The sequence below is a fragment of the Vulpes vulpes genome, chromosome 13 (genome assembly GCF_048418805.1).
Source record: "Vulpes vulpes isolate BD-2025 chromosome 13, VulVul3, whole genome shotgun sequence".
NCBI lineage: Eukaryota > Metazoa > Chordata > Mammalia > Carnivora > Canidae > Vulpes > Vulpes vulpes.
The window spans coordinates 17,853,879-17,880,638 of NC_132792.1; the positions used below are offsets into that span (position 1 = coordinate 17,853,879).

Consider the following 26,760-nt stretch of genomic DNA (forward strand, 5'->3'; position numbering starts at 1 on the left):
CAGACATAATTTGCTAATCAGTACTTGGTGTATGGATGGGCTTACAAGAGAATTTGTTTCATAGTGCATCCTTCTGATTATTAGTATAGTCCTGGAATATTCTTTGTAAAATACATTAATACATTTTAATAGTTCTTAGTGGGTAATTCAATATTTCAAAATATTTTTTATAATTACACAGATCATTATTAGTAAACTCAGATAGATATGTTGATTCAGCCTTTCCTTATTCCTCTATCATATACTTTAAGAGTTTCTTTGTGCTTATATTTTTTACTTTTATTTTTAAGTTTTTCTTTATTTAAATAATCTCTACACCCAGTGTGGGGCCTGAACTCACAACCCCAGGATCAAGAGTTACATACACTTCTGATCCAGCCACCCAGATGCCCCACCTATTCATGTTTTTTTTTTTTTTTTTCTAACATGGTTCCTTTCCTGTCTTTTCTCTACCTCCATAGTTTACAATAAAGTTATTTTGTGTGAAACAAATGGCATGTGCCCTGGTTTACAGATGCAGAAGTTCTTTAATATTTATTAGCCTCGCTTTATTCTGTCTTTCTCACTTTCTGAAATGCTTAGAACTTATGCTTAAGTCTATACTGCTATGATTACTTGATTGCATGCACATGTTCTATTACTTGGGGTATTGTTGTTTGTATGTCTGCCTTTCTCTCTCCTCTGTCAGCTTATAACCTTTCTATACTTTCTAGCTTCCTCTAATTTGACTGTTAGGTTTGCATTTTTTAACAGGGCAAGTTTTAAAAAGCCAGCTTGTTAATTCAAGTGACTACAACTACATTTTTATAGGGACATGAACCCTAAATGTCATATAACCCTACCACAACAATAAAATTGCTATTATGATCAATAAAATTGCTATTATGATATTCAGAGGATATAATGACTAGCTTATCCAGAAAAGATGCTCAATAATCTTAACAGTCAGTTTCTGCTTAAGATTTTTAAGAATTAAAAATTTTAAAGACTAATATCTAGATCAGTGTGTCCAATAGAAATTTCTGTCATGATGGAAGTATTCTTTGTCTGCACTATCAAATATGATAGCGACTAGCCATATGTGGCAATTGGTCACTTGAAATGTGGCTTGTGTGACTGAGTAACTGAATTTTTAATTGCTTTTAACAATAGAAATCTCTATTAAAATCTCCAGAACATAGAGTATTAACAGCACTAAACTGGAAAAATATGTATGCGATGCCATTAGCCTTTGTATGTAGTAAGGTTTTGTAGTCTGATTTGATGAGAAAATTAAAGGAATAGGAAATCCTCTTATAGTGCAACACTGTTCTAACATGTATAGTTTTGATGGGTTTAACTTTAATATAGGTCAAATTATATTCTTGGATTATGAGTTCAGATGGTAAAAATTGATACAATCCTCCAAATGTCCCTATCAGCAGTTTTATGAAGACCTTGAAGTGTATTTGTATATACTATATTACCAGCAGGCCCCCAGGAGATTGTGGAACACAGGGTGACACAGTGTGGACTTCTCTTGACAAAGGATACATCAAATCACATTCAGACCAACAAAGAGGATAATCTTAAAAAGGGAAAAGTAGGGCAGTTGGGTGGCTCAGCGGTGTAGTGCCGCCTCCAGCCCGGGGCATGGTCCTGGAGACCAGGGATCAAGTTCCATGTCGGGCTCCCTGCATGGAGCCTGCTTCTCCTTCTGCCTGTGTCTCTGCCTCTCTCTCTCTCTCTCTGTGTGTGTGTGTGTCATAAAATCTTTTTTAAAAAGGGGGGGGAGCGGGGGAAAGTAAATCACAGCAAGGTTAGTTTGCCGTGTTGGGAATGAGTATGGTAGAGAGAAGGCACTTCTTGTCTTCTTGAGAACTTATGGAGAGAAACATATTGTAGGTGTGATTGCATGTGCTATATGTCTATTCTGGGACTAAGAGCACCACCTGGTTTGAATTCCAGCACCACCACTTATTAGATACTTGAAATTGAGAGAGTTCTTTAACTTCACTAAATCTATTACCTCATCTGTGGAATGAAACTCAGCATCATTAAACAAGACAACAAATGTAATGCAACTGACCACTTGTACATGCAGTGAGTTTCAGTAAATGTTCACTGTTACCACTGTTGGAGATTTGTGACTTTGAGTCAGTCTCAAAACTGTGTGTTCAGGCTTACCTTATGAATTGGAAACCTCCTGATATCCTACCTGGAGAAAACAGGATTTAAGGCCTCCCTGGGTTCTGCTTTATTCAGGATGTGACATTATTTGAGCCATAGGTTTTTATACAAGCTCAGGGAACTTTTTATTCTAACTAAAATTGGCACATATGTAGATTATTTTTAATCTCTTCCCATCGTCCTTTTCCTTTAAAAATAGGTTAAACCAAATAGAGACTAAAGAAAATAGTAATGCCCTAAATAATGACAGTTCCTTTGCTGTTACTGCCATGTATCTACTTAGGTCCTAATGTCTTTCTTTTCATTTCTGTTGAGTCTTAGCCCAGTTGTTTTCATCACTGTCTCTAATGTGTTTGCCTTCTTATATCCCAAATCAGATTTTGCTTGTTGAGTCCTACATATATCTGTTTTTCAGATTGTGAAACTAGCTATTTATGGCATGCTGCCAAAAAACCTTCACAGAAGAACTCTAATGCAGAGACTGCATCTTTTCCCAGATGAGGTAAGTCAGTGGTCATTGGTAATGATGCTACAACAAGGAACATGGCCAGAGCCCCTGTTAAATTGAGGGTATTCATTGCTTATTTCATGAGCTATAAAAAGTATGAATTTCATTTACATTTTATATGACTAGTGGAAAAACTTATATTAATCATGGATTAATAACTTAGTTTTGGTTGCTAATTATTTTCCTTAACTTTAGAATACTTGTTCTTACTCAAAATTTATTCAGCTAAAAAAGTACTTGAAAAAAATAAACATTTTTATTTATTACTGTCAAACTATTTTAAGTACAGCTTTCTCTTTAGTATAATATAATAAAATAGGGGATCCCTGGGTGGCACAGCGGTTTAGCGCCTGCCTTTGGCCCAGGGCGCGATCCTGGAGACCCGGGATCGAATCCCACGTCGGACTCCCGGTGCATGGAGCCTGCTTCTCCATCTGCCTGTGTCTCTGCCTCTCTCTCTCTCTCTCTGTGACTATCATAAATAAATAAAAATTAAAAATATATATATAATAAAATAGTAGAGGTTCTATAATAAAATGGTTAATCCAGGCTGTGGAATCAGACTATCTAGATTAGAATTCATGCTCCACCATTTACTGACTATATGGCCATGGGTGGTTACATATTATCTGTTTTCTCATCTGTAAAATGGAAATAATGGTACCTACTTTATGAGATTATGGTAGGGGTTCATTGAGATAACATTTGTAGAGTGCTTAGAACAGGCCTGATGGTAAGTGCCAGTTACTGTCATTACAATGGTTGTGATTGTTGTCCTTACAGTTCCTACTAAAGGAAAAATGTAGAAATTAATTCCAGATTATCAAGTTATAGCAACCATTTAAGCCACTGTGTGCTCTATTTAGTTAACTTAATGCATGAGTAAATTATTCATGGTTTTATCAAAATGGTTAATGTATTACCTTTGCTTTCCATGAATCAGTAGAATTTTCCAGTATTTACTCTACTTCTGAGGTAACAAGCATGGAAGCAGTGTCATCATCTAATAAGAATAAATGACCTTCATGAAATCACAATATTAAAACTTCTATTTCTGATTGTACCGTCCCATTTTTTTTAGACACTAATTTCTTAAAGACACAAAATGATTATATATAGATATATAATCTTAGTTATAAGGCGGTCAGGTTTGAATGTGGAGGTTTTAAGTAATACATAGTAGTTCAGTTCAACAACAAATTACTGGAATAATTTCAGACTGTAAAATTAATGGGCCCATTTTCCCAAAAATGGATCGTTATTAAATAAAAACTTCCTAGCACATTTTGTTACCCAGGCCGTGGGGAAATAGACACTCATAGATTGCTGATAAGAGTACAAAATGGGGGTAGCCTGGGTGGCTCAGTGGTTTAGCACCGCCTTCAGCCCAGGGTGTGATCCTGGCAGCCTAGGATCAAGTTCCACATCAGGCTCCTTGCATGGAGCCTGCTTCTCCCTCTGCCTGTGTCTCTGCCTCTCTCTCTCTCTCTCTCTCTCTCTCTCTCTCTTTCTCTCTCTGTGTGTCTCTCATGAATAAATAAATAAAATCTTTAAAAAAAAATACACTCAGCTCTAAAAATCATATTTAAAAAAAAAAAGAGTACAAAATGGTGCAACCAATAAGGGATCTGAGAATTAGGTAACATTACATATAATACATACATAAGGAGATTTGTGGTTGATTCAGCAATCTGTTTACTCTGAAGATACACAAGATTGTTGTTTCCACAGTATTTATAATAGTAAAATAATAGAAATAAGAATTTACTTACAGGTAATTGGATAAACTATATAATATCCATTCAATTGAGTACTATATAATTACAAAAAAAGAATGCCAAATATTCTTGTGACTTAGAAAGTCACATAAATAATGCTTTCCAAGATACCTTGGTAAGTGAAAAAAAAAAAAAAGGTGAAAAAAATACAGACGGCAAACTACCTTTTGTATTCATATATACATATATATGATTACACACACCTACTGTATTTGCTTCTTTCTGCATAAAGAAACTCAGGAAGAATAAATGAGAAAATGAAGTTGGCTACTTACTAAAGCATGGGAACAAAGAGATGGGAGAAATAGGGAAGAGAATAAGGTTTTTGGAGAATGCCTTTTAGATTTTTTTTTTTTTTTACTTCAACTTTGTTATATTAAGATTTTATATAAGGGACACATGGGTGGCTTAATCAGTTGAGTGTCCAACTCTTGATTTCAGCTCAGGTCATGATCTCAGGGTTGTGAGATCCAGCCCCAGGTCAGGCTCCATGCTCAGCTTGGAGTCTGCTTGATATTTTCTCCCTCTCCCCATGCTTCTGCACGCTCCCTTTCCCTTGTTCTCTAAAAGTAAATGAATAAAATCTTTTTTAAAATAAATAAATAAAAATTAAATGGCAGCATTAATAGAAGTAAGCACAACTAGTGCCCAGATCTTGTTTTCTAAGTGCTATTGCTTATTAAAAGGAACCTGGTTTTCATTGGAGGAATGGTTGATTCTAGGTCTAGAGTAGAGATAAAACAAAGTTACTATGGAGTATATGCATGCACATATTTATTATTTCTTCATTGTTCATATTGGTAATAAGTAACAGAAGTAAGGCAGTGTTCAAAAATGGATGGAGAAATATCAAAAGAACATGGAAGGCATTTTGATTTGGTGCCAAATGACCAAATATGGGACTGTGTGAGCTTTAAAATTAATGGTAATAATAATGGGTTACATTGAATAGAAGACAAAAATCTGTGAGCCAATGATGATAGTCCAAAAATTATTTTTATCTTGTTATAAGTTCCCTTTCCTTTCTGGAGAAGAAAAAGCTTTTCCTTAGAAAAGAATGTCCCCTAAAAAATGTAGAAATAATACTGAATTAGAAAAGCCACCATTATCAGCATATTCTATGGTCACTGGGTAAAAGATTATTATAGAACAAGATAGTCATACAATTTCAAAACATCATGCTACAGAATACTTACTATTTGAAAGGAGATTAGATACTTTTTTATGTTGAAGATACCTGGTGGACACCAGCATAACCAGGAGATCAAACATATCTATATGGGAAGACTGACATCATGTGCCTCCTGCTATGAATGAAGAACTGAAGACCGCACCTAAACTATCAAAATAGCATATGTCAATAATGTTTAACCTGACAAACGAAACAGTCCTACAAATCCAAATAAAAGGGCAGTCTACCACTTAATTGGCTTAGACTCTTCAAAAATGTTAATTTCATGAAGAACAAAACGCAGGGAAAGGGCTTTGTATTAAGAGACTAGACTGAAGAACTTATGTATGTTAAACAACATAGTAACAGCATAATGACGAAATGTAGCATGGGATCCTTCACAGGATATTATACTGAAAAAAAAAAAGATACTTTAGAAGATTTTTTATCAGTTCAGGAAATTTGAATATACACTTACATATCAGAAGAAAGTACTTCATCAATGTTAATTTTCCTAAACATGACTTTGTAACGTGTGTGTATATACGTGAAAAGAAGGAGGGCAAACATGTCCTATTTTAACAATTGGTGAATTTACATGAAGGTTAGATGAGTATTCACTGTATCCTCACAACCTTTCTGTAAAATTGAAATTTCTTTTAGAAATTGACAAAGGTGAAAACCCTGCCCCCTGCTTATTGCACTCATTCTTTTCCTTATTCCCCCTTTAGGTTAATTATTCTCTCCATGCAGAGGACTCTTAAATCTCTACAAACACATTCAGTTAGCATGTTTGGGTTACATTCCCTGTGTTCAGTTTAAAGGAGCCACTTCCTCTCTTCTTGGTTTCATGTGTAATGCCTAATCAACAACTTTTCTTTTCTCATTTTGCACTATTTTTTAATCCATTCTTTCAGCAAATGGTTCTAATAGTGGAGAAAGTTTGTAAGCTCATTTCAGTCAAAATTCTCTTCAGTCAGCAAACATTTACTAACCCACTATGTTCCACACCCTGTGCTGTGTAAGCACTTGGCAACTTTTAAAATTGTCTTTGTGAATGATAGAGGGATTTTTTTAATGGCTTCCCAAAGGAGTGTGAAATATTCATGAATTTTTATAAATATCAAACTGGCAAGTAGACTTTTTCAGGAAATAAAAAATTACAGCAACTTAATATTTGTATGTCCAAGCATCCTCTCCTTGTTCCAGTTCTGTGTAATTTATATGTCCAAGCATCCTCTCCTTGTTCCAGATTGAATACATCAGGGAAGGGATGTTAAATGCTTCTCAGTGAAGAAACACATTGTCAATAGTATTTATTATATTTTGTATATATTGATAGTGACCCTATACAAACCATAATTTTAAAAAGCCAACTAAAGTTTTTAAAACATTACTAAAATTTTTCCATATTAGGTTTTAGAACAAGTATATAACTCCATAGAGTTCTGTGATTCTTTAAAGCTACTTTAAAATTTTATTTTGATCCTTAAGACATTGAATAGAAAACAATTACTGTATTGACGCCATGTCCTTGCCCAGATATTTGATTCCCAATTATGATATGTTCTTTTCCAAGAATTGTAATTTACTATATAATTTTTTTTAATGTTTGGGAACATACTGTTATGAAAAGAGGGAAATATATGTGCTATCCCTATGGAAATATTCATAGGTCACTTTCATAGATATCCAACCATTATTTCAGTAATCTCCAAAATTAACTTACCATCCAAACTCACAAGACAGTTCCCTTTCCCTATTTCTGATTCACGAAGCACAGTATAAATGTAAATTTTTTTGGTTACTCATGCTCTTCATTTTATCACTTCCTTTACTTTGTTCAGTATCTGTTCTTTTAAAATCTCTCTCAAATATATGCTTTAGTTTTTAGTTTGCTTTTAATTATGCAAATTCAGATTTTTTTGCATAATAGCTTTTTCTTTCATTTTTCTGAATATTTGAATATATAACTAGGGAAAAGTCATTATGAGCAGAGGGAATACCATTAATAAAGGCACCAGGATTTTAGTGTGGAACAATGCATGAAAAGCAAGGAGGCTGATAATTCAGAAGCCATGGATGGGTGTGTGTGTGAAGAGATGGAGACACAGAGGTGGTCTAGGAGGCAGGACACTGATTTGAGCAGTGACATTTTTAAAACTGTAATCCTTTAGAGGCCATCATCTTTTTATTTCCTTTTATATTCTGTGACTCTAGCACAATTTCTGGTTCATAGAAGGAGTTCAGTAAATGTTGGCTAAATGACTCAAAGAAGCAACATATTTTCATTTTCCAGAGTTTTTTCTGGCAACAACATGGAGTATGAATTGAAAGATTGTGTCACAGGAAGCCATAGACCTAGTACATTCACTCAATCAGATGAAAAGTCATGAGAATCAGCCAAGGCAGTTCCTTTCTGTATTTGAAAGGCCAGGAATAAACAGTTTAGAAAAAAATAGTTCGAACTTAGTCACTCAATAGTCCTCAGAATTGAAGATGTCTGATTTATCATGAGAAATATGTTTGTCAAGATTATAAGTTATAGTATTATAATGAGATTACTTTTATCATTAATGTACTTTTCAGGGATTTTTATGGACTTTTAAAGATTATATTGTTTTCCTCATTCTTTATTCTTTAGTTTGTTATTTTTTAATATTCGCTAAGTATTACTACTTTATTTCTAAGGAACATATTTTAAGAAAATTAAATCTTAATTTTATTTAACGTAGGATATACCAGAAGATATTCGTAAGAATTTAGTGGAAGAGCTTCCTCAACCACGAAAAGTACCAAGACGTCTAGATGAGTACACGCAGGAAGAAATAGAGGCTTTCCCAATATTGTGGTCTCCGTAAGTCTTTTCTCTTTCCTGTCTTTGTTTTTATTTTTCTGGTTTTCCTTTCTTTCTTTTTTTTTTTTTTTTTTAAGGTTTTATTTATTCATGAGAGACACACACAGAGAGAGAGAGAGAGGCAGAGGGAGAAGCAGGCTCCATGCAGGTAGCCCAACATGGGACTCGATCCCAGGTCTCCAGGATCACACCCTGGGCTGAAGGTGGCACTAAACCACTGAGCCACCATGCCTGCCCTATTTTTCTGGTTTTCTAAGCTTAGTTTAGTACCCCCTATTTCTTTAACCAAATGAGAAAATCCTCGAGTGTGGGAATAGTGAACTTTTTTTACTTCCTTGGATACTCCTTCCATCTTCCACCTGCAAATAAATTCTAGATGTAGGTATTACAACCAAAAGTCTCTAAAGTTTTAAAACCTTGCTATGGCCATGTAAGGATGTTCACAGGTGTCTATAATTGTGAGATTTTTTGTTTGAGATGACATTACTTGGATCGATTGTAGTCTCTTGGAATGATAAACAAATTATCATTACTGAAAACAAAGTGATTCTCCCATTTTCTGAATTGTTTCACTAAGCTTGAGAGTATCATCTAATGAAAAGTCACCGATTCTGGACAGTTAACAGTCTTGACCCAAATAGAAAAACAAAATAGCAAACACTTTTTGCTATCCTCTACACAATTTCCTCTGTCTGAGGTCCAGAAAAGTGCTCAGTTTTGACATACTATCTCCCATCTGATTTTTTCCAGGTTTCCTTATCTTCCTACCAGGGTCTCCATGACCTGGCTCCTCTCTGTCTCTGAAGCTTAATTAAGTTCTCCACACTTCACTAGGCTAGCAATACCACCTGTTTAAGGCTGTCCCCCTTTTTACACAATTTAATTTTTCCTTGTCTTTGTTCTGCTATTATTTCGTCTAAAACAGTATTTCCCTCCCCTCATGCTCTGAAATCATGAACTCATTCTTTAGACCTTAGTTCAAATACCACCACCTTTAAAAATCCTTACGTAAACTTGGAGACCAGACTAAGTACCCAGCCATCTTCTGTCGTAGCACCTGCTGTGTTACTCTGTTATTACCACTATATTTAGCTCCTCAGGAGCAAGGGCTGCATCTTGTTCATCACTGCATCCCTAGTGCGTAGAACAGTACTTCTACAAGGGGATCTTGGGAACACTTACAGAATTTATACTATAGATCTAAAAGAGAACCACAAATACTACCCTTTGTGCTCTGAATATTTGTATCTCTTTATTGGCTCTTTGGCCACATAGGTTTGTGAAACTATAAGCCTTCCCAAGATTGTTAGATGTCCAGCAATCTAATCCTTGACTCTTGTTATTGCATCTTCCCACTCTTCCCACTCTTCCCACACCGAAGTCTTTAGGATATTCTGTTTGAATCTTTTTGACTTTACTGATTTGTATTATCAAGATTCTCCTTTACTATATCTGCAGATGATGCGCAAAATAATACAATTTTTAGTGACCATTTATCATAGTGACTATTTGTTGGGTACTTTCCAATTGCCTGACACTGTACTGAGTAGTTTACACGCATTGTATTTAATTCTCTCCACAGGCCTATGAGATAGATCTATTATTCCTATTTTGAAGTAAGGCATGGGTCATCTGGTTTGTAAGATAGGCTGTGTTTGGACCTATGTCTGATTCCAAAGCCTGTGTTCTTTCCACAGAAGCAAACTACATCATTAATTTATTTTTTTCAACAAATACATTTTAGCTACCTCTTCTGTACAAGACACTGTCATAGGCTCTTAGACGCACATTGGAGAAATTCCACTAAAACTGTTATTTAGGAGCACCTGGGTGGCTCATTGGTTGAGCATCTGCCTTTGGGTCTGTCATGATCCCAGGGTCCTGGGATCGAGTCCCGTATTGGGCTCCCCACAGGGAGCCTGCTTCTCCCCCTGCCTCTCTGTGTGTCTCTCATGAATAAATAAATAAAATTTAAAAAAAAAAAACAATATTTAATTCAGCTGCACAAACTTTTGAGTTTATGCTATGTGCTAGATCTTTGGATAGATGTCCTGGATGTACAGATGGTGAAGCATTTACATGTAACTTCCTCCAGAAGTCCTTCCTATAATCCCATGAACTGGGTTAGGCCCCCTTTTTAGGGTCTCTTTTTACACTTTCCTTTTCATTTATTGTATTTATTCTAATGTAATTTAATATATGTGTGATTTTTTGTTTAATATCTTTCTCTAACTTGACTCCATGGGGGAACTCCATGTTGTCTTATTTACCCCAGCATAGCATCTGACACATTGAGTAGGCACTCAGAAAATACTTATTGAATGAATAAATGAAGAAAAGCAAATATCCTTTATCAGCTTTTATAAATGATGTTAAGAAAGAATCTCTAGAAGATATGAAGTGAAGGTAATAATATGCTCCAATTTAATACTAGGTCTTCTTGCTAGGATCATTGAAATTGACTAGATTTAAAAACAGTTTTGTTTCTGTTCACTGTATCATCTGAGTTATCAATTTCAGTTGATATTAAATGAGCAATTAAACTACGTGGGAAAAAAAACGTGAAAAATTGAAAAAATTGATTTTATGGTGTCTAATATTAATACCAGCTAGTTACCAGGATACATCCTCATGATAAGTGTTTTTCTCTAAAAATAAAGAAGTGCATTCTCCATCATTCCTTAGGTTCTGGTTTTCATTGCTTGACAATGACCAAGAAACTATACATTATGTGATGTGATTTGATTCTAACAACTAAGTTTAGTTGGGGGGAGGGGTGATTGTGTCTCTTTTGACCTTTTTAAATGCCTATTTAATAGTTTGCCTTCTTGTCAAAACCTGAGTCTATTTTAAATTCTTTTTATTTAAATTCATTTTTTCACCCAGATTATGTAGTGCTTTATTTAGATAAATCAGTAGTATGTGAAAATAAAAGGTTTTACAGTTTGTTTTACATGTTATGATCTTTCCATTTCTCTCTACTTTGACATCTGAGACATGAGACTCTGTACTTGGACAAATTTTATATTTTAGAAAAATCATTTTAATTTAACTTGTTTTTGGAGACTTACATGGTCATTTATTCCAGACATATTCTATGTGCCTTTTCCTACTTAATCTACATAGTACTTATATTTATCTTTACAACTGAACCCACATATATAGAACATGTTTTTAGGAAGATGTAAACATTTTTTTTTAATCCTTTTAAAGAGAATTTGGCTACAAATTGAAATTAATCTCTAGTTTATGAAAAACATTTATTAACTTAAGTTTACCACTTTGGAATCTTTCACTTACTAAGAATTCACATAATATAGACTTCAAGCTCAAGCATTCAATTAAAAACTTTCACTTTTGGGGATTTAAAAAGTATTAAATGGGAGTCCTAGGTAGCTTAGTAGGTTGGGCATCTGTCTTCCATTCCAATCATGATCTAGGGTCCTGACATTGAGCCCTGAGTCCGTGCTCCCTGCTCAGTGGGGAGTCTGCTTCTCCCTCCCTCTGCCCCTGCCCTTTCCACTGCTTGTGTTCTCTAAGAAAATCTTTTTTAAAAGTAAAAAATAAAAATTATTAAATGTTTAGGGTGCCTGGATAGCCGAGTTAGTTATGCATCCAACTCTTGGTTTCAGCTCAGGGTCATGAGATTGAGCCCCATTTCATTATCAGGCTCCATGCTCAGCGGGGAATCTGCCTGAGATTTACTTTCTCCCTCTGCCCCTCTCTGATCTCTTTCCTTCTCTCCCTCCCTCCCAACCTCCCTCCCTTTAAAATAAATACATCTTTTTTAAAAAAGTATTAAATGTTCATTGTAGAAACTATGAACAAGATACAAACTTAGAGTAAATAATCTCACTGAAGTTAACATTTTGGTGTGTTTTTTGTGTTTATGTTGTGTGTCTGTGTCTTTTATTTTTATCCCCATTTTTTCATAAAAAAGGAAATACAGGCACAGAAAGAAAAGTAATTTGACTAAGATCACATAATTGTAAGTGGTGGGTTAGTGATTCAAACCTAAGTTGACTGGCTCCTGAGTTGTGGTCCTAGCCACTTTGCCTGACTGCCTCTTGTTGCCTTTTGTAGCATCTTATATAAATGTACTTAAGTCATGTAGTTCTCAGATATTTCACTTTATTTTTTTATTTTTTATTTATTTATTTTAGATATTTCGCTTTAAAAAGCAAAATATTTTAAGTAGTATTTTAAGTAGTCTGAGTTTTGGTAGGTTACCATGCTGTATGAAGTTCTGGAAATCTAAGAATGTCATATCTGATTTTTTTTTAATAGAAACACCATCATAAATGAATTCATATTCCTAACCAAGAGGGCTATATGGTACTTTGTTTTTAACTTGAAATACCAAAGTGCTGTTTAATCAAATATGTGACCAAACATAGATTATGCAGTTAGAGTTGTATATACATCATGAATAAAGAATACTGATCAAACTGCTCATTATACTAAGTGATTTGGTTTGTTTAAAACGAATTAGAAGGTGACTGAGTGCCTTTATTATATTAATGGAATTAGGAAGGGCTTTCCATAGTTATTGTTTTTTTTAAGATTTTATTCATTTATTCATGAGAAACACAGAGAGAAAGAGAAGCAGAGACACAGACAGAGGGAGAAGCAGGCTCCATGCAGGGAATCTGATGCAGGACTTGATCCCCGGACTCCAGGATCACGCCCTGAGTTAAAGGCAGACGCCCAACCGCTGAGCCACCCAGGGATCCCTCTATAATTATTTTTAAGGAAATTTTTAGAGAAACTTCAAGTAACTTGATGCATTTTTGAGTTACTGCTCTGGGGATTTATTTCCCTGCCATTTCTTTTCATTCCAAATTTCCCTCTGACAGGAATATGCATTAAGGCACCAGCCTTTCCTTTTTATGCTCTGCTAAAATATGATCTTTCCTTACAAGCAGCCATGCAACTTGTGTCAGTTTGTGTTCCCAAGATAATAATGTGGCTATACACTTAGACATAACAATTTAAGGATATCTCATGATATAGGTATACCAGTTATTTAACATAAATCATTCGACATTTTATTTCTGCACATTGGAGCTGACATTAAGTCCAGTTAGTTTTTATTACCGTGGAATGCATAGAACCAGTAAAAAAAAAAAAAAAAAAAAAAAAAAAAGCATTTTTGGATTGGCCAAAAGCTTATGTCTGAGAAATGAATAATCTTTTGATTCAGGGCTGTCTAATAGAACTTCCCACATGATGAAAAAACTCTCTATCAGAGCTATCTAATACAGTAGCTCCTGACCACATGTGGGTCTTGAGTACTTATGCTGTGGCTAGTGTGACTGAGAAACTGAACTTTTATTTTATGTAATTTTAATTAAGTTAAGTTTCAGTAGCCTCATGTGACTAGTGACCACTTTAATGAACGTTGGCATTTTAGTTGCCATTTTATAAAGTTCTAATATTAAATATTATAGACATTAGAGTAAAAAATAAAATATGTAACACACTATGCAGTGTAACCCATTGAAAATGGGATTTCTTGGGGTGCCTGGGTAACTCAGTTGGTTAAGTGTCTGCCTTCAGCTCAGGTCATGATTTCAGGTTTTGGGATCAAGCCCCACTTTGGGCTCCCTGAGCAAGGAGCCTGCATCTCCCTCTCTCCCTGCTCCCCCACCCCCGCCCCACGCTTGCTCACTTCTCCTCTCTCTCAAATAAATAAATAAAATCTTTAAAAAAAGAAAATGGGATTTCTCATTACTGTTAGATTTGCTGTCATGAGAAAATTTTTTTTTTCTCCTTTTGGAGAAGGCGGCTGCTCTCATTCCACCCAAAATAGCTAAGCCAACAATATAATCTTCTTTTGGAATGTAGTAATTGGAATTTAGTCAAGATAGATCTGATGGTGAATCTGCAGAGACTTGATTGAAACAGATGTACCTGGGTTGCACCTAAATCAATAGACACAGTAATAGCTTGCTTTGGTTTTTGTTTCCCTAGTAATAAAATTTTATATATGTTTACAGTATAGAAATGTACGTTTTAAAATTGGAACTGTTATTAGATTTTGGTTAAATATAGGTTTATTAGCTCTTCTGTTAGAGACCAAAGCTTTTAAGAAACAAACAGTAATAATAGTCTAAACCCATTGAACCCAGTAGGTGATTGACAAATTGTTTTAATTAAAAGCTCTGTTATTGGGATTTCATTTAAATTATTTTAAATCACTTAGGAAAGTTATGTTCTCTCAGGCCTAATTTCAGTTTATGCAGATATTATGCTGGTTGTATAGTCATTTTTAAAACAATGTTAGGAAGAAAAGAAACATTTATGAGAAAGCTGAATTTTTTTAATAATTAAAAATCATTTTCTTGTATAAGAAGTATTGCCTATAAACTTCACTTCTTAAATTAGTGGATATACTTGGTGTATTAATATTTTTATAGCTCATGCATACATAGATTGTGTTAGAATATCTTACAAAGCTGTTTTGTTTCTTGATGGTACAAAATAAATGTGTGGTTGCCATGTGCAAGTGGTGATTGTAGAATATGCACTGAGAATTTGTCAAATAAAAAGCAACAGCACTGTTTTTCCCTCACAGTGCATTTGCCTGGAATTACAGCTTTCAAATGGTCAACTTATTTTAATGCTGTCAATAATTATTTCCATAATCATTGTAGTTTTGCCAAAACATTACAAAACCACAGTAATCATAGAAATTATAATGCTATCACTGTAATGGAAACTTTTCATTATGTAGGATAAAAATAAAACTTGATCATTTTAAACTTTTTTATTTCATTTTTACAAAATTCTGTGGGAGAGCTTTTCTTAGGAAAAACAAGGTATGTGGAAAATTTCAACTTGAGTTGCTTCACATAATCCACAGAGTAAGTGATGAAACAATACCAAAAAAGAAATGTATTTCTGTATTCCTCACTCATTAAGTCAGTAATGCTTTATTTTAAACAAAACCCTCACCTGTGTATAGACACTACGTGTGGAAAGTTCAGCATCAATAAATCTTGAAAAGAGATGTTTATAATGAAAACTCATTTACCCAGGGGTTAATGCCCTCTACAGACTGTGCTATTAGAAGTGTGCCTGCAAAGAAGTGAATGGCAAGGATGAAAGTGGGGAGATAGGAGGACAGTCGTTACTGGCCCTGAATCGTCTTTCCTGAAAGCAGGATTCGATTTAGAGTATTTCATCAGGCTGGATGCCTCTAGCCCTGGAAAAGGAACACAAGTGTGAGGACATTAGCCTGGGAAAGGGCCGTGGTGAGCATCCTGTCTCGTCTCGTCTGTAGCTCGAGAGCAATGATTTAAACTTACACATGCCCTCTGATTTGAAACCTATGAATTGTAAAAATCTACAGATTTTCAGGTTTAGTAAAATTAATACCCAGAAAATTATATTTTTACCTATGCCTTTTAAATTGTAAAATGTGCTTCATTCACATTAGATGCTTAATTTATTGAAAGACCATAAAGGAGGATTTTTACCTTTTCAAAAACCCATAAGGAATTAGGATCTGGACATCTTCAAGATTTTCCATAATTTTATGCTAGTCTGTCATATGGCATTTTCCTACAAGATTTAACTTAATTTGCTGCTCTTCACAGGCAAAAGTTATTAGCTGGACTTCAGGAGCAGGGTTACATTCCAATTTTCCCATTATTTCAACCAGCTCAGCACTGGCATAAACTGTAGACCTCAGTATTTCCAGTGCTGCATTTTGCTCAAATTAGACCTTCTAAACTTTACTGTTCTTTTGGATATGAACAGATTAGGACTGGTTGTTAAAATTAAAAAGAATCTCAACTTGAGCAATCAAATCAAATCATTCCAAGCCAATAGAGCTTATGACCTAAAAATGATAGTTGAATGGAACAGCAATTCCTATTTATCTTAACTGAAAAAAGCAGTAAGTTGATTTAAAATTTTTAACAATTCTATTAATTTAGTTGGTTTTTAAAGCACCATTGAAGTTTTTCTAATCAGGATTTGGTATATGGTACAATACCTAGAAAAATGAGTAGAGAGGCACCATTATTCTGACTCACTATTTTCTGTATAGCTAACATCTTTAGTTCAAAGAATTTTAGTTCAAGGACTATGCAGTGTCACCAGATTTCCTGTGATTGTTTATTCTAAACAGTTTCATCAGACTATTATTGAGAGACTTAAAACTCAATCAAATTGATATTTTATTGTTAAGATTACTCCACTGTCCATATTTTATTCTTATCTTTTAAATATTTTGTTGGAGTAAGCATTATACTGACAAATACTATTTATGAGTGAAAAGACATAAGACCTAAGGGACAATAAAATATTTTTGAGATTTCTTACACTTAAGTTTATACCCGATTTCATGAATTTACAACTGAAATTCAAATGCTTTTTTCTTCTGGAAAATAACTTATCTTAATGAGATAAATAATACTAAGTGTCTCACTGAACCATCACGTAAACAATATTTCATTTATTCACATATTTCATTTATTCACAAACCAAATGGATTTGTCCCAGCATTTTACAATGAAAACTATAAAATCCCTAAAGATTTTTCATGAAGTCAAAAGATAAATTCTTTTATAGAAATGTCCCCATTTTCAAACTAATTTAAATGTGTTGGCTTCTGTCAGTTTTTGTCCTGAATTTTATCTCTGAATTTCTAAGATGTACTTGTTTCATTTTAATGAGTGGCAGCATTTTGCATAGCGATTTCAGTAGTAAAGGATTTGCTATAGAAAATAGAGAATTTTGTGAGATGTGGTAGGATTTTAACTTTCAAGTTTCTTAGCAGTCACAAGTATCACAGAATACTTTCTATAGTTCCGACAGCCCTTTTTGTCAATTGTTTCCTCATTGAAAAGGGGATTTTTTTTTTAAGCTGTAGTATTTGAAGGCAGTTTTCTGCTAGTGACAAGTATTAAGTGCAAAATGAACTGTCGCTATAGAACATTTAGTAGCTATGTAATTTTAGCACAATTTAGAAGAAAAGAAAGTCTTATATTGGCTAATTCTTTGAAGATTCATTAATCTCCCATATTACCCTGAGTATATATATATGAAAGTTTAACACTTTTAGCTCTCACCTCAGAGGTCAAAGTGTACATATTGTGTCTGTGTATGAGTGTGTACATCTGTATGTGTATCTCTGTCAAAGAAATATACTGTCTAAAGACAGAACCCGGTCTTGCTTACTGCTGTGTTTCCAGTCCCCACAGTTAGACATGACACTCAGTAATCTTTGTTGAATGAATAAATGAGTGGAATCTTATCTCCATGAAAGAGGAATTGACTTTTAATTCAGGAAGTATGGTAGGGACGCCTGGGTGGCTCAGAGGTTGAGCGCCTGCCTTCGGCCCAGGGCGTGATCCTGGAATCCTGGGATCGAGTCCCACATCAGGCTCCCTGCATGGAGCCTGCTTCTCCCTCTGCCTGTGTCTCTGCCCCCCCCCCCCCTCTCTCTCTGTGTCTCATGAATAAATAAATAAGATCTTTTTAAAAAGGGGGGGTGAGAAGTATGGTAAATTCATATTTTGGTCTTTGCTTTTTATTTATTTTTTTTTAATTTTTATTTATTTATGATAGTCACAGAGAGAGAAAGAGAGAGAGAGAGGCAGAGACATAGGCAGAGGGAGAAGCAGGCTCCATACACCGGGAGCCCGACGTGGGATTCGATCCCGGGTCTCCAGGATCGCGCCCTGGGCCAAAGGCAGGTGCCAAACCGCTGCGCCACCCAGGGATCCTGGTCTTTGCTTTCTAAATCTTGCTTAATAGTTATAGCTAAAATAGAGTTTTTCTTTTTTTAATACAGTTTTTCTTAATAGTCCATATTTTAGTGTAACTCTGATATATTTAGTTGTGAATTATTTATATTACACATATAAAGAAAAGATTATGGTAATTTTGTTAAAATATAACTTGTTTCTGTCAAGGAATATGTTTCTATAAAAAAAACTAATAGAGATTAGCTTTCTGTAACAGCACTTGAAATGTCTCTTCAAAGATTTCCTGAGATTATTTTAGAATAGTGTCATTTACAAAAATATCAACCTTATAGAATATTATCTTTTATATTAGGACTTCATGATTTTTTTTTTTGCACTGAAACAGTGAAAAGAACTAAGCAGACAAATATAGAATATAAATTCACTCATCATCCTTCTAGCAAAGGATTAAGCCATTTCATTTTGGTACATTAAGGTTTCAAACAACATTTAAGCATCCATACTGTGAAAAGCAATAAGCTAGATGCCAGGTGTCTTGCTTTTAAAAATTATTTAATCTAGTAAGTAGATGAGGTAGATCTACACATAAAGTAGGGTAGGGGCACTTCTGTGGCCCAGTTGGTTAAGCATCTGCCTTTGGCTCAAGTCATGATCCCAGGGTTCAACATTGAGCCTCAAATCCATGTTCCCTGCTCAGTGAGGAGTCTGCTTCTTTTCCTTCTCCCTCTGTCTCTCCCTCCCACTCGTGCATGCATGCTCTCTCTCAAGTAAATAAAATCTTAAAAAGGAAAAAGGTAGCAGGACACCTGGCTGGCTCAATGGTTGAGCGTCTGCCTTTAGCTCAGGGAGTGATCCCGGGTCCAGGGATCAAGTCCCTCATTGGGTTTCCTGCAGTGAGTCTGCTTCTCCCTCTGTGTCTCTGCTTCTCTCTGTGTGTCTCTCATGAATAAATAAATAAAACCTTTCTTAAAAAAAAAATGTAGGGTAAGTATGTAAACAACATAATTCAAGAATTTAATTCTGATAATACAATGTTGCCATATGTAGATTAGCAATGTTTAAAGAACCAAATATAACATTTAACTCACTAAAACTACATGGACTATAATTTAATCTTTCTTTGGTGATAGATACCAAAGGAATTCCAGTATCCAGCCTCAGTACATATTATCATAATGTAAAATTATTATTGTATCAGAAAAGCATAAAACTGCCTGTTAATAAAGTTCTCTCGTGGGTAAAGAGCTAAAAAGGATACTGTATAGCAAATGGAATCACCTCTAGCTAAGGAAGAGGTATGTTACCTTCTCTTAGGCACAGCATAGTTTTAGAAATTTACTTCAAAAAAAAAAATTTACTTCATTTCCTTTTTTAGCATCTTCAAGTAGTCAACCCCTCTGTCTTATGAATAGCTCTGTATGAGGTCTAAGGTGAACCCTGGCTAAGTCATCATGTGGTCCATGGAGCAGCATTGCATCACATGGGAGCTTGTTAGAAATGTAGAATCATGAGCCCCTCTACAAATTAACTGAATCTGAATCTGCAGTTTCACAAGAGCCCAAGTGATATGTATAGCCACTGACATTTGAGAAGCACCTGCCCTCCCCTTTCTTACTTTGAATTTCTTTTAGTGGAAGAAGGTAAGCAGTGTAAATGCATTGTATGCTGTGCCTGCTTTCGTGTGTATGTGTGTGTACACGCACATGCTTGGAGGAATAAAAGGTATTTGGTGTAAAGACCTCACTTTTCCCCACGGGAGTACCTCCTGAACACCATGAAATATCATTAATTGCCTCCATTATAAGTTGATGTTCATGGCTATGCCAGCCAGCATCTAAAGTACCTAGTCCCTTGGCTAAGATACTGTCTTCCCTTTCTGGAAGCTATTTACCCATCCAATAAAGAGCCTGTTAAGTTCAGTAAAAAAAAAAAAGGATGAGTTTGTAAAACAAAATGGCATTTTGAAGGCAGCCACTGTACTGTAATGACATATCTTACAGGTATCCACTACATGCTCGGCACCATGCTAATTGCTGAAAGCATAAATGCAGTTATATTGGGACCTTGCCTTCAAAGGAACCAACAGCCTAAAAGAAGTCACGTAGAATAAAATGGAAAAAAAAAAAATAAAATAAAATAAATAAATAAAAAAGAATAAAATGGTACATGTAGGCACTTGCAGTCAGAAAGTCTGCACTAGGACCCTACTACCTACTTCCTAACTGTGTATCCTTAGGGCAGTTACCAGCTTCTCTGAGCCTCAGTATTGTCCTCCATAAAATGGGATTGATAACATTGTCTTTCTCACAATGTAATTAAAAGAATAAAATGAAATAATACATGTGAAATAGTATACTTTGTGGCATCTAATAAGCATTCCGCACATCTTACATAAATAATATTTGCATAAGTAAAGACAAGTATAATTTGAGAAACATGGAAATAGAGGTGTGCATGATATTCTTTGGCAATCTCAGAAAGAGGAGCCCTAAGTTAGAAAGAAAGGTTGTGGAGGGCTTCCCAGATTATGTGATTAGTAGAATTTGAAGGGTTAGTCAAGTCTGCCAGGCAGAGAAAAGCTCAAGTACCCAAGTCCAGAGTTGGGGAAGTTTTTATCTGAGTAATAGCAAGTAGTGCAAGGGCACCTGGGTGGCTCAGGGGGTTAAGCATGTGCCTTCCACTCAGGTCATTATCCTAGGGTCCTGGGATCTAGCCCTGCAGTGGGCCCTCTGCTCAGCGGGGAGTCTGCTTCTCCCTTTCCCCTCACCCCCATGCTTGTGTGTGTGTGTGTGTGTGTATGCACACACGCATACGCTCTCTCTCTCTCTGAAATAAAATCTTCAAGAGAAACCCCCCAAAATAGCAAGTATTCTAATGGGACCAATATGTAAAAAGATGCGCTGTAGAAAAAGTAACTCAGAAATGTTAGCTGAGACCATGTCATGGAGGGTTATATATTGATTTCCAGGGTGTTTGTATTTTGACAAAGCAGTGGAGGACTACTGAGGATTTTTTTAGGCAGGGCCACCTGACATGTAGAAGTGGGATGGAAAAGAAGGTAGAGACTCTGACATGTCTTCCCCTTTGCCCCCTTTCTCCTAAACTCCAAATCTTAATTGCTAGCTACCTGTCATGTCCAGACCTCAACATATTCAAAAACCAAGATCCTTCCCTTCCAGTCTGTTCCTCTGCCTGTATTCCCTATCCTGAAAAGATCAGTAGCATTGGCATTCATGGAGGTCTTCCAGCTGAAAATCAGGCATCATCCCGGAATCATTTTTTAGTAGCTCTTTCCTCCAGCTCCCTAGTCCTCTCTCTCTCTCCTTCTCACCCTCTCCCCACCAACATGGCACTTTCTGCCTCTTAAATCCTGAACCTGTCCTTTCTTCTCACTCATCACTGCTATAGCCTCCTCACTTCCCACCAAAAAAATCCTCTTGAAACAAATTTGTCTTTATTAGCCACCTGCCCCCCATAGCTTTCAGGTCACTACCTACATACTTACAGATTACACCCTTCATACACATTTCCAATTTTACTTATAAATCCCACTAAAAGGTCCTTTTGTCATCTCATTGTTACTTAATCATTTTTAGAAACAACTAGACTATGACTAATCATGTTTAGTTTTATTGAGTGGAATTGCAGAGACTCCTTGTTAGGACCTTAGCTTAGAAGATTTCTTTCTGAGAGCATCACCACCACCCATTAGTCATTAATTATATGAACCAGCTGGATAGGAGAATAAGTAGTTTCTTGAACTGCTGTTATGCAGAGAAGGATGAAAAGGATGCCCTTTGGAGCCACGCTCCAAAGAGCGTGGTTCAGCTCTCGGACCATGCTGCGCTGTTATTTCCTAGACTTTGGATGCAGTTTTTACGTTTGGAAGGAGATTTCAAAAACAGTGACAAATTTCTGCAGTTTCTCTTCTTGTTGTCATAGAATGGCTGATATGGTGAAGCATATTTGGCTGGTTTCCCAGATCAGTGCCTGTGTTCCTCAGAGCTAAATAATAACTTTAAATTGTAATGTAGTTTATTTACTCAGCCACTAGACTCTTGGTCTTCATAGCTGAGCAATCTGGTATCTTGTGAGTATTTTGTTTAAGAAAACATGCTGTAAATGTAGAAAGAGACTAGATAAGTTATTTCGGGGCAAACAGAGTTCATCTGTTTTCTAAAGGAACTCAAACTATCTAATATTTTTACAGCTGTTTCAAAAATATCTATTTAGTTTACGGATTAGGAACTTCTGAAAATTCCATGTGAGCTCAAAACCTACAAATACACCTATGGAAAAAATAAAAGGACACTTTAACATTTTTTGCATTTTGTTATTTCCTATTCATTTTCTCCACTTGTTATGATTGAACATTGCCCTAAAAAAAGTGTTTTTTTGTTTTTTTTTTTTAGTTTACTACTGGAAGTAACTTTCAGATATGATTAATCCTATAAATGCATGAATGAGGAAAAGGCCAGTTTGTATATAATTAAAATAGCAAAGGCTTGGTGTTTTATTTTGTATATGTATCATAATGAAAAATGTAGCATAATAAAATAATATAAATAGGGGGACACCTGGGTGGCTCAGCCATTGAGCATATGCCTTTGGCTCAGGTCATGATCCTGGGGTCCTGGGATTGAGTCCTGCATTGGGCTCCCCACGGGGAGTCTGCTTCTCCCTCTACCTGTGTCTCTGCCTCTCTCTCTCTCTCTCTCTCTCTCTCTCTCTGTCTTTCATGAATAAATAAATAAAATCTTTCATATATATATAATATAAATAGAGAAATTACTCATTCAAAAATCATCTTGATTAGGTAAATCCATATACTTATATGCATTTTTAAAGATCATAACCGTCCTTTCTGTGAAAAGGTCTTTAAGAAAGTATATTTAAATTTCAACAGAAATTGAATTCAAGTTTTTAAGTTGATTCATGCATAGGCACAGGCAGCCTACATTTATGCTCTCAAAAGAGTTGGGGAATTGTTGCTTCATGATGATTTGGCTTTAGTGTTTTTCACCAACAATCTAACATTTGTAGATAATTTCTCAAACAGTTACTTTCATTTTTTTTTTTAAGATTTTATTTTATTTACTCATGAAAGAGAGAGAGAGAGGCAGAGACACAGGCAGAGGGAGAAGCAGGCTCCATGCAGGGAGCCTGATGTGGGACTTGATCCCGGGACTCCAGGATCACGCCCTGGGCCAAAGGCAGATGCTAAACCGCTGAGCCATCCAGGGATTCCTGTTACTTTCATTTTAAATTGAAAAATAAGCCTTCTTTCATCAGGCAGGAGAAAATGATATGATGATTCATAAATAAATGTTGATTTTGTCTTTCAGACCTGAAGATTATCGACTCTAGGAGAATGAAAATGGCGGGAAATAGCCATGTGGTGACTGGAGCTTCTTAATGAGTCTCTCCCAAGCTACAAGCAGAGTGAGACATCCACTGCATTTTGACAAGGAACTTGTCATGGACACTGAAAGCTTGTGGACAAAGGTCAGAAGGGGATACTCCTTCAATAGGAAATTGCAATAAAATACATTATTTTATATGATTATTCTATTATGTAGTCCAATTTGAGTGTTGTAAGTGATCATAAGAATAAAATTGCTTTCTTGTTTAACCGTTCGATTTGTCATTTAACGAAAAAACAAACCCTAGGTAGCACTGCAATTAAGTTGCCAACATGTGCATATCCCACATAGATTCCCTCAGGTTCCTCAATCAGTATTCTGGCCCCTGGGGAAAAAAAGCCCTATCTTCACTTTTCCTTTCAATGATTATTTTATTAACCTCCCATCCTACATTCATCCTTCCAGCTCAGAAGGGTAAAGTTTGCCCTGAGGTATTTACAAAGTACAGTCCCCTTTTTGCCATATAGCCTCTTGGTCTCCATGACACCAAAATAATGTCTGTCTGCTCCCCAGAAATCTCACTGCCCTGCCTGTGGTGCCATTTGCAGATCCTTGCACTATGTCTTCATGTCTTCTCCCATTGGCTCCTAATCACTTTTTTGCTGGGGACTTAAATTGAGCTACTGAGATAAATATCCCTAGCAGAATCTCTTCTTTAGAAATTAAGATGCTGATGCTCGTATTTGGGCATTTTTGTGGAAGTTTGTTTTTCTTCTCTTGCCGGAGCCATTCAAGGAGTAGGTTTCAGACCACCTTTCCCATTCATTCAGCAAACCTGTATTTGTCAGGCAGTGCCAGGTGTTGGGAATACAGAAATCACATGTGTCTTCCCCAGCACCTCTTGCCACACCAAAGAGCATACAGTCTTCTGCCGAGTGGAAAGGAGCTGTAGATGGACATGTGAATAAGTGCACTTGGGGGCAGCCTGGGTGGCTCAGCGGTTTAGCACCCCCTTCCGGCCCAGGGCGTGATCCTGGAGACCTGGGATCAAGTCCCATGTCGGGCTCCCTGCATGGAGCCTGCTTCTCTCACTGCCTGTGTCTCTGCCTTTCTCTCTGTCTCTGTGGGTCTCTCGTGAATGAATAAATAAAATCTTTAAAAAAAAAAAATTAGTGCAGTTGGGGGTCAGACGTGTGGATATGAACTGTGTATGAGCTGTGATGTAAGTATGTGTAGGGGAGAGCGGTAACTAAAATTAAAGATGAAGTATCTCTAGTAAGCATCTGCCGAAGTACCAAACACAACAGCTTTATATAAATTCATTTAATCCATACAGCAACCCTATAATGTACATAATGTAATCCTCCCTGTTAAAAACAGATGAAGTAGCAGTGAGGTACCTGACCAGGGTCACAGAACTGAACTGCTGAGTGGTCCTCAGGATTTGAGTCCAGGCAGCCTGGTCCAAAGGCCCATGGACTTGGCCACTGCTAGCTGGAGAAGAAGTGAGTGTTTATGTTGATGTATCACAAATTCTTTTTTTTTTTTTTTATTATTTTATTTATTTATTCATGAGAGACACAGCGAGAGAGAGAGAGAGAAGCAGAGACATAGGCTGAGGGAGAAGCAGGCTCCCTGCAAGAAGCCTGATGTGGAACTCGATCCTGGATCCTAGGATCACGCCCTGGGCCAAAGGCTCAACTGCTGAGCCACCCAGGCATCCCTCACAAATCCTATAATACAGCAAGCATACCCTGATGGTTCCACAGCTACCATTCACAAGGAAGTGGCAGTTATATTTTAAACTTGGACCAAAAGGAAAATCCACCCCCACCCCTTCCCTGTGATGTGGTGACTGTAGGTGTGAGTCAATATGAAATAAGCCTCCAGCTCCTGCTGCAGTAGCTTTAATAGAGACGAAATTTGGTGCATCCTGAACACCTAAAACAATGCCTGGCACATATTTCTTGGTTGAGAAAGGCTCACTGAAGAAAGCCCTGGTTCCTAACAAAACTGCAAGAATTGAAGAAATGAAGATCATAGCAACATGCTCTATGATAACGTCGAGCCCAGTTATCCTCATATTAATAATCAGTAAGGATATGGACACTGATCACCCTAAGCCTCACTCTCACTTGCTGAGAGAGCGCCCCGCGTGGAAGCAGAGAGACCTCAACAAAGGCTATACCGGTGGACTGAGTTGCTCCTCCTTCCTGTTAGCCGCTAACTCCATTTTGCATATGGAGAGAACCAGAGCAGAGAGGCTTTTGCACTCAGCAAATGGCCTTCTGAAGCAGAATCTATTAGACCTTGCTCTGCTTGCCCTTTTGCCGTGGGCTCGAGGCTCTAACAGCCTGACCTGTACATATCCTAAGGAAGCACAACCACAAGTAGCCAAACAAAAATCCCAACTCACTGTAGGGGACCCAGTAACCTCAGGGAGGAAGACAAGCCAGACTATTGGCATCGTAGCTCCTATTGAAGTCCTGAATGAAATGAATAGAAGAAACAAAAGAGAACTTTAAAAAAAATAAGAGTTCTTAGAGAAAAAGAAGGAAACCTTAATTATTTCAAAAGTCCTATGGGAAGAGGGATGCTTGGGGGGCTCAGTGGTTGAGTGTCTGCCTTTGGCTCAGGGTATAATCCCAGAGTCCCTGGATCGAGTCCCATATCAGGCTCCTTGCATGGAGCCTGCTTCTCCTGTCTTTGCCTCTCTGCCTCTCTTTGTGTCTCTTATGAATAAATAAATTAAAAACCTTAAAAAAAAAAAAAAACCCTGTGGGAAGGAAAGACAACTATGTGTGTGTGTGTATCTCTAATAGCTATGTGTACCTGTAATGTGCAAATTACTGCAGATAAACAAGGAATCTAATCACTGAAACTAAAATTATATTTGCTCATATGCAGTTTCGCACTATTAACATCAGGTAAATATGAAAAACACCATCCAGCTGCACATAATGAGCTACGGTAGAATAATATGAAACACCTCTCTCAGTTTTCCCCAAGTGCATAGCATTGCCTACTGCATTTTCTCAGTAAAACGCAGGCGAGTGTCCTAGTAAGAAATAGCAAAGAAAAAAAGAAAAAGCCTTCAGGACTGCAAAGCCCTGAAACAAGAGGAAGTGTTCTATTGCTGTAGTCAGTCGGCCTTCAGTGAGCACACTGGGGGACACAGGAGACAACACTGAAAAC

At 36.4% G+C, this 26,760-nt stretch overlaps 1 protein-coding gene across 5 annotated transcripts in view; it reads left to right on the forward strand.

Annotated features, from left to right (window-relative positions):
• The window catches only part of MRPL13 (mitochondrial ribosomal protein L13), a 48,928-nt gene extending 25,094 nt beyond the window's left edge, over positions 1–23,834 (forward strand). For 3 of the 5 annotated variants that reach the window (XM_072734002.1, XM_072734005.1, XM_072734001.1), the window contains exons 5-7: positions 2,585–2,671; positions 8,362–8,483; positions 23,548–23,834. In XM_072734002.1, the coding sequence (XP_072590103.1) occupies positions 2,585–2,671; positions 8,362–8,483; positions 23,548–23,569 (231 nt within the window). In that variant the 3' untranslated portion in view covers positions 23,570–23,834. Of the gene's footprint in view, positions 1–2,584; positions 2,672–8,361; positions 8,488–23,547 lie in introns of those variants that run through there. The other 2 variants (XM_072734003.1, XM_072734004.1) reach the window with 2 other exon arrangements.
• The last annotated feature ends 2,926 nt before the right edge of the window (positions 23,835–26,760 follow it).